This window comes from Cynoglossus semilaevis, chromosome 6 (genome assembly GCF_000523025.1).
Source record: "Cynoglossus semilaevis isolate Cse_v1.0 chromosome 6, Cse_v1.0, whole genome shotgun sequence".
Taxonomy (NCBI): domain Eukaryota; kingdom Metazoa; phylum Chordata; class Actinopteri; order Pleuronectiformes; family Cynoglossidae; genus Cynoglossus; species Cynoglossus semilaevis.
The window spans coordinates 2647839-2656877 of record NC_024312.1 but is presented as its reverse complement, the minus strand read 5'-3'; the positions used below and the strand labels follow the sequence as shown (position 1 = coordinate 2656877).

The 9039-nt window shown below is 42.6% G+C and overlaps 1 protein-coding gene across 1 annotated transcript in view; it reads right to left on the bottom strand.

Annotated features, from left to right (window-relative positions):
• Positions 1-9039, bottom strand: part of slc6a15 (solute carrier family 6 member 15) — a 15079-nt gene that overhangs the window by 4394 nt on the left and 1646 nt on the right. Inside the window, exon 2 of the mRNA XM_025056312.1 lies at positions 1155-1561. Within this exon, the coding sequence (XP_024912080.1) occupies positions 1155-1461 (307 nt within the window). The 5' untranslated portion in view covers positions 1462-1561. The remainder of the gene's footprint in view (positions 1-1154; positions 1562-9039) is intronic.

The window sequence follows — 9039 nt, the reverse complement described above, 5'->3', positions numbered from 1 at the left end:
TAACAAACACCAGTAACACCATGACCTCACTGGACTGTAGCACCTTCCATTACCTCCAGTCTTCACATCTAAAAGGGTTCAGACCTTCACGTCACCTTAAACTCCTCACAGCAGTACTTTCTATTCCCTCTCAGTTTGTCTGTGTTTGTGTTAATGTTGTTTCCTTTTATCACATTTTTCCAGACAGACATGATGATAAACATTATCTTCACGTTGTGCAGAGCCACACCTCATCATCATCATCATCATCATCATCATCATCATCCACGGACACCTGTGCCGGTGTTAACCCTACAGAGTCGTGACACGGTCAAAATACAAACGCTGTCATCATCGTGGTTAAGTTGACTTCTGCTCTGTCGTCTGAGAGAGCGCACCATCACGGTCACATGACGTCCGGTCTTAAGGACGCTGAGCCGTCTGGCTTTGACAGGGTGGAGGTGGAGAAGAGCTACGACTTCAAACCAAGCCGTTACACTTGGAGACTGTAAACACACACGTAGCTGATGATACTCTTTGTCCAAACACTTAGTTCTAGGTTCTTTATGCCAGTGTTTGCCAACCTCACTTGACACAGCAAGACAACAGAAATCTGACCAAAAGTTTATATAATGAAATATAATAAAGTAATTAGTAAGTAAATAGTTTACATTTACTCACATTTTCAACCTAAACTGTTCAATCAAGTGACATTTTTACATGTTTTCCAGGTTGTCAGTTGTCTGTCAACTCCATCAACTCTGTGTTGAACTAAACCACAGACAGCGTGGCAGCTCACAGGAACCTCACAGCAGAATCACATCACAGGTGTATTTTTAGATTTACTCGTGTTTTGTCCCCATTTATTTTCGAGAAATTTAAAAATAACCACAAAAGAAAAATCTAAAAGTTGATCAGTAGAGCAAAATTAGAGTACAGAATATCTACAGCTGATATCCAGAATCCAGAAATGTATAAAGATGGCTGTAAAAACATCATAAAACGTCTCTGCAGTTTATAGAAACATAAACTTAATCAAAAACACTCACACCTCCTTTACAATCTACAATAATCTACACAAATAATGTTGCACGACCCTCAAACTCTGTGCCGTAGTTGGACCGTAGTTCTGCAGGAGGTGTGTGGATGTTAGGGACTGTCTGCCAGTTACTCACCTCCTCCATTCTTCTGGCACAGGTAGGGAAACCTCCAGACGTTTCCCAGGCCTACAGAGAACCCGACCTGGGCCAGGATGTACTGGAGCTTGCTGTTCCAGGCTGGACGTTCTTCCTCCTCCTCGTCTCCGTCTGAGCCGCCTTCCTCCACATCGCAATCCTTCACTTGTCCGTCGTGGTTGTTGACGATCAGCGAGCTCTTTTTGAAGGTATCGTCGCAGGCGTCCTCGTTGGAAAGCAGGTCTTTGACAGCCTCTGTGACATCGTCGTCAAGTTCTCTCTTGACGGCCTTGCTGTTTTTGGGCATTTGATAAAGCAATCAAGAGCGAGGGTTGAAAATGATTCTCAGTTGTTGAGCTGGAAAGGCAACGCACGGCTGGTGTCTGTATCACTTTCTCACCAAATATCTGTTACAAAAAAAACAACAACTCTGTTGCAAAAAAAACAACAACAACAACAAAAGAAACAATAACTAAACACTTTATAAGAAAAACAACAACAACAAAACAAGAAACAATAACTAAACACTTTATAAAATACAAGCAAATAAACACAGGAGTCAGTCAAGCTTCATGGTTCAGAGCAGCGTCATCATCAACGTCAAGATAGTTTCATCAAACCACTAACATACACACCTTCAACAAACTTAGTTTTCTAATTACACTTTTCTTTTACTTCTTAGGAACATATTTCTTTTCTGCAGTCAAAAACGCAGACCACGTCGAAGGCGTGTCACTTTCTGGCCCAATTCACACAAAACGTCAAAATGATTGGCTCCAGGATGAAGGTTTGGTAAAGTAGACTTTTACCTCCAATTTCTGACAGATCAAACTTGTGACTACGATGCTACGACCCAGAACACACTGAACTATCGATCCCTAAAACCAAACTATGAATCCATGGGGCAGGCCGCCGTCTCAGGCCGCCGTCTCAGGCCGCCGTCTCAGGCCGCTCAGTAATCTGACATCACATGACATCACAAGGCTGCTGAGTGAAGCAGCACCAATGAATGGGAATCATTTTATTGTCCTTCGGAGAGAAGGGAGAAAACAGAGCTGGAAACATTAGCCTTGTCATGAACAGTGAGTGAGTATGAAAGCTATCTGTTCCACAGCCCACTGAATTATTGAAGGCACCAGGCCATTTACATACGAACCCAAACACAACAGCTCTTCAAAAATGTCACAGCCGTCCAACTTTTGTCAGTCAAAACAACGACATGAGAAGAACCGACCGTGAAACGACCACATGTGGCCACGGGACAGATGACGGGAGGCGTTCTGTCTGAGCCCTCGCATGTATAACAAACCTAAAGTACCATCACTAGTACCATGACTAGTACCATCACTAGTACCATGACTAGTACCATCACTAGTACCATCACTAGTACCAAGACTAGTACCATCACTAGTACCATCACTAGTACCAAGACTAGTACCATCACTAGTACCAAGACTAGTACCATCACTAGTACCATCACTAGTACCAAGACTAGTACCATGACTAGTACTATCACTAGTACCATCACTAGTACCATCACTAGTACCATCACTAGTACCAAGACTAGTACCAAGACTAGTACCATCACTAGTACCAAGACTAGTACCATGACTAGTACCATGACTAGTACCCAGCCTGTTCCTGCTAACGTTAACTACAACAGGGTGTGAACGGAAGGAAACTTAAGGCTGCGCAAAGAAACGTGATTTACAATTTCAGCATCCACTGTGTGTCGCTGTTTTAGGTATTTTTGGTGTTTTAACATTTTTATTTTATACTTTAAATGTTAAAAGATGTGGCGGCCGCCTTCCCGCGACACCTGCCCTGCTTCTTTTGCTGCACATTTTCGTCTTTTATGAAGCAAAGGCCGTTGTTTCGTGGTCCAGTGAAGGCACAGAGCCGCAGAGCTGTGTGTGTGTGTGTGTGTGTGTGTGTGTGTGTAACCTTCACTTTACCCATCACGTTACGGCCACGTTGGTATCGCAATAACTGCATTGAATTCAGGGGCACGGCCGGGTTTGGCCTAAGGCTGACGGTACATACGATGACACACACGGAGGTGTTTTAATGACTCAGTGTTGACTGGAATTAACCACAACAAAAGAGGGGAAAAGGAAGGAAATGCAGATAACGGAGAAGATTAAAACACAAGGGAAAATATTCCACGCGGTCCGTTGTTGTACGCGGACTCTTTTCTTTTTTTTCTTTTTAATTTATGCGCATTAATTTGTTCCATTCCTCCATGGTTTCCTCCCGCCCAGCCTTTCTCTACATCCATGTGAGGTGTTTCATCATTCACTGGTCAGACACACGGTCACATCCTGCGCACTGCTGCCTCATTTACATCATTCACACATTTTACAAACATAAAGCAAAAAAAAAAGCCATTGTGTCTATTTATACTGCCGCACTATTTGGTCTCATATTAAAGCGCCCTAATTCACGTCCATGTTTAAGAGCGGGTTTAATGACATCTCCTCCGCGTGAGGTGTTTCATCATTTATTCGAACGGACACCAATACAAACACAGATACTTCAACGACAGCGGCGTGTACTCACCCACGGGGGAAAAGCTGTGTCTCAAGGGATGAAATTGTGAGCGCACATGCACGGAGACATTATCACTATTTTTTAAAAGATAAAACCTTATTAATACGGGTTCGTGATGCTTCGTCTTCTGTCTCCTTGGGTGCCGAGACTTCAGTTAATAAAAGGCCGGGGACGCAGTGAACTCACCGCGGTGACGGGGGGGGCTGACGTTTCGAAGGCATAGCTTGCGACACGACATCCTCACAAATTTGCGTAATTAATCACCAATACTAAGTAATACGGTGATTTATGTAACTAAAAAACAATTAATTGTAACACAGAAGCACTATATTATCGATTTAAAGGCCGTACTTATCTTGAACCACCCTCATCTGGCCCAGTTGGTACGGTCCACTACTACCATGAAGGGGGCTGTCTCACAAATGCATGTGCCTCTGTTTATAAACGCTTGTTTCCCCATTGGATTTGTATTGGTTTCAATAACACGGTTATTATGTATCCGTTAACACGTTCCACAGGGAATTAGGATGTAATGTCCGGATAATAATCATTTTAAAGACAACGATGTTTTGATCCGGGTCGACCCTGAGAGCGTCGGTCTCCCGTGCCCTCCCCTCACCTCTCTGTGCTGCCCATGTCAGTGGTGAGGTGTTACATAAAGTCTGAGCCAGATCTGACCACAAAAGACACTAAAAAAAAAAAACATATTTTATTTTAATCAATCTGTACTTCAGCAAACGAACTATAATGTGTGAGACATGCTAAAAATATCATCACAAGTGTGTAGCAACATGAGCTGCTTTATTATTATTATTATTATTATTATTATTATAAAATGGGTCATTTAAATTTGATCCCATTCTGTTTGTACTGCTGTATAGTGTTTAATTCCGATGTAGTTCTACTTAACTTCAAACGTTTACCAGTTGTGTTTTTTTGGGTTTGTTTTTTTTTTTGTCATAATTCCATCTTTGAGATTTCTCTGTAAATAACCTAGAAGGAGAATTAGAGAAAGTGTTCTGTTCATCTGTGTGTGTGGTGGATGATTATACAAATCCCTTTACTTCCAGTTCATTGCAGTCACCCCCCCACACCCCCACTCCATGCTCGCCTCCATTTCCCACTCTCATTTAACAAAGAAAACGTCTGAACTTTTGACCTGTCTTTTATCTTACAGTTATTAGTATCACACACTTTTCTGAAATTATATCTTACCCTCAAATCTCTCTCACACCAAAACATTCCACTGTTCTTTTTTTCCCAAGAAAAGAACCCTCTGCTTTTTGCAGTATCTCACACCAAAACATTCCACTGTTCTTTCCCAAGAAAAGAACCCCTTCTTATTACCCACTTTTTCACTGAAGTCTTGCTGTTGTCAACAGGGCAACACAGAGGGAGGCAGTTGGGTGTTGGTTACTGGAGATGGCGCTGTAATAATTGGTTGTTAGTGATCAAATCTCCATGTTCAACTACCAACTACCAGGTTAACTAACCACTGAGACTTGGACTAGAAGTCACCCATTCTTTAACAGCAGAGAGTCCTGGAACATTATTTTTGTAGCACCATCTCATTCTGTGCTGCTGTTTTGATTTTGTCTTTGTGCAGACATGCAGCACCACGGAGAGTACAGACGGTGGATTGGCTAACCAACCTGCTGAATACTTTATGAAGGGACTCTGACTCCATGAACACAATGCCACCGAGGTGTCACGAGTTTACCCCTCCCTCATCCATGGAAAGTCAAGACATATTGGTTTTCACAACGTCACTGAGACGTAAGTTCTTCCTGCCAATAAGAATCAGTGACAACTGACATGAATGAGCAAGTCAGTGATTAGATACTGACACTGATTCTTCTCATTCAACCCTTTAGGAAAAGCTTATCACTAGTAACAACCACGTCGTTAGGTCTGACTACGTTAAATCATTACAACCACATTAATAGTTAGAAAACCACATTTATGTATAACATCCAGACCATTTTAGTGTAATTTATATTTAGAAAAACACAAAATATAAAATATACAAGTTGTTTTGTTAAAAGTGGTCAAGCTAACCATCTGTGGCTCATCGACCTACACGCTGCTTGCGAGTGGTGTAAACAAACAGAATAAGATAGCTAAAGATTAGCTAATACATATTCACTAATCTATCCACACAATCCTAACGTTTAGCAGAAGAGAAAAAGCTAATGCCGCTACAGTTAATGTTAGCCTAAATTATAATCTTAATCTGGTCAAAAGGCTCAGATAAGTCAACATAATTCAGCTAACCGCTTTAGCTAGCTTTGCAAATTTAACAGCAGTTTATTTTAATGCCATTTGGCTGCCACCTACTGGCTCAGTTTTGATTTTATAATAATGCTGCGTTTTAAGAGGTTTTACATGTTGTGAACGCGGCCTCCTGGTTTAGTTTTCATAAATATAGACATTTTCACAGTAAAATGTTTATTAAGATATTTGAGAAACTATTTATACCATATCAAAAATACACACTAATATCAATGGAGAACGTGTGCTATTGTCTTAAAAATTCAGTTTTGATCCAGAGGAAGTGTTTCATCTACTGTCGGGAAGCTGCTTCAAACAGCAGAGAAGCCTTTGTGCTCTACACGTGGAAACAGCCTTGATGCCCCTTCTCTGTTTTGGTATTGGCCAGTGTCAGAATGAAAGAGCGAGGCCATGAGAACTGCTGATGGCTGCTGTCAACTGTGTGTGTGTGTGGGATAATGAAGAATACAAATGGACACGGCAAATCGTGATAAATGCTATCTGTTCGCACCGTGTTTTGTCTGGTCTGAGTCAAAGTGTTCTCGACTCGGGTGATGGTTCTGACGCTGCCGGCTCCTGTGACCGCTGTCTCTCTCTGTCACCACTTATCTGTGAAAACCTGACTATCTGAGAGCAGGACCAAGGACTCACTGAACTGCTGTACCACACTGAACCAGAAAGTCTGTGCCTTTAGATCTGCTGTCTTCAAAGTCTCCTATGGAGTTGTAGGATGAACAAACAAAAGGTGTGTTTACGTATCGCGTGTCCCGTCGTGATCTATCAGAGGAATTATGAATACACTTCCTTCCTTATCAATGTCTGGAAAACCTGTTTTACCTAAACATGCTTTGTTTTGACTGCTTTTCCACAGTGGGACTTCTTTATGTTTCCACCTTTGTCAATGCGCTTTCAAATAACTGGGTTCATCACTGCCACCTGCAGATCAGAAGAATCTGCTCTACGTTATAGCACAAAAACATAAGCAGGAAAATTGACTTGAGTTTGTTTTGTGTTCTGTGTTTCCCACGCAGTCTGTTTGGACGCAGACCAAATCAAAAGGCTACAGACTGTGGAACCAGAACCGGGGTTTAGGACTGATTTAAAGCAATTTACTGTCTTAACAACCTCCATACAAGTCTTTAAAAAATAAAAACTGAAGCTGATGCAATTTTTTATAGATAAAAAGAAATAAGAGAGAGACACAGAGATAGAGAGAGAGAGACACCAGTCCACATCTGTGCCTTTTCAATGAGAGCTACTCAACCATTACACCACTACACAGTGGACCTCTGTGTACTACTGTGCAGTACTACTGTGTACTACTGCAGTGCAGAGAATACTTTCACAGCAGTTTAACTTAAGACATTTGTATATTTTCAACATTGAATCTCATGGTGATGGAAACAAAGGAGGTCACAGTACGTCTGGCCTCTGGCATCAATGACGGCCCTGTTTGAGACGCAGGTCTGACCATGTGACTTACAAACAGTCGAAAGTCGAAACAACTCCTGTTTGGAAATGCTAATTCACACATTGTGCCCTAAATATTCCACCTCCTAGGATGAAGTGACTTTTTCAAACCACAGGTGCATGTGATTGGTCAATGTGATCAGGCTGCTGCAGTTAACCAGCATGGGATCAATCAAGTACATCTATCTATCTATTGTTCAGTGAGACCTGGTGTTAACCTTTGCATCATGGGACATTTGTTTGTTTGTTTGTTTGTTTGTTTGTTTGTTTGGATTGGACCTTCTTGGCTCCAGTTGCCCATGAAGCTAAATATATGAAAATGTTAAAGCTCCAAGAATGCAACAGAAATGAGTGATCAGGCTTAGAGCAGGAGAATTACCTCAAGATTAGCTCGCTTAACAAATCCTGTCTCACATGCGTTAATGCTACGTTCAGGTCTACATTGAAGTGGTCGTACGGCCAGGCCTCTGATCTGGATCAGGCCAGGGTTTCAGCTCCTCCAGGGTTTAGAGGTTTAGAGTCGTGTTCTCAGAAGAGAGACTTCACTGACAATGTTAGTGTGTGTGACCGTAGCATCACCCAGTGAAGCTACACACAACCAGTAACAATATTATACTCCAAAATTGAACATTGATGTCAGGGTGGATAATGTCTTTCACTGTGGACCACAGTGATAATCCTGTTGATCCAGTTATTCATTGTAAAGTACAATCAATAACCAAAAACCAAAACACCTCTGTTTCCTCTCAGTTAATTACTTGGTTTATCATCCATCCATCAGTAAACCCTGGTCACCAGTCCATGTTAGGCTCTTTGATAACCAGCACACAGCCACGCTGACCAGTGGCCGAGCTCCTTGGTGGAGACGATGGGGTCAGTGGTCAGATAAAGGACCATGACAGTGTAAATATAAAGAACCAATCGACACCAACGCTGCCATCTTTGACTTGGTGTAAACCAAAGTTAGAAATCCAGAACTCAGCGCTGTCGTTGTTCCCAGCTTTTGGACAAACACTGGGGGGCACTCTGCCCACTGACAAAGAGCCCTGTTCTAATTGGACTGGACAAGGCTGGCCGATGGAGCCTGTCTGAGCCATTGGACTTGGTCAATACTTCCTACGAGACTAACGAAACATAAGTGACAGGCAGTTTGACTCCAACAATGAGGGCAGCGGCGAGCTGACCCGCCTCGACTCGTCAGCCCGGGCACTGAAGCTGTGCTCTGACCCGTGAGGACCTCAATGAAAACATGTCTAATGGCCGACCTGTGAACACTGTGATGGTGTTGACCTCGCCGGCCACATGTGTGCTGTAGGAGAACATTGTCATTGTGGAGCTCACGTTTGGCCTTTGAAGAAAAAATAAGTCTGGTGTGGCGCCATTGTGTTGTTGTGTTTGTGTTGTGGATCATCACGAGTACAGGCCTCAGGATGTCTCGGGACCAAACAGTTTGGGTTGGGGGAGGGGGCATGCTGATTTTCTTTGAAACTGTGAGGAAGGAGACTGGGCTCCTTTTAGAAAGCTCTGGGGAATGTGTATGGGAAAACCTGTGTGGGCCACTGGAATCTCCTCAAAGGGACGGAGTAGAGGACCA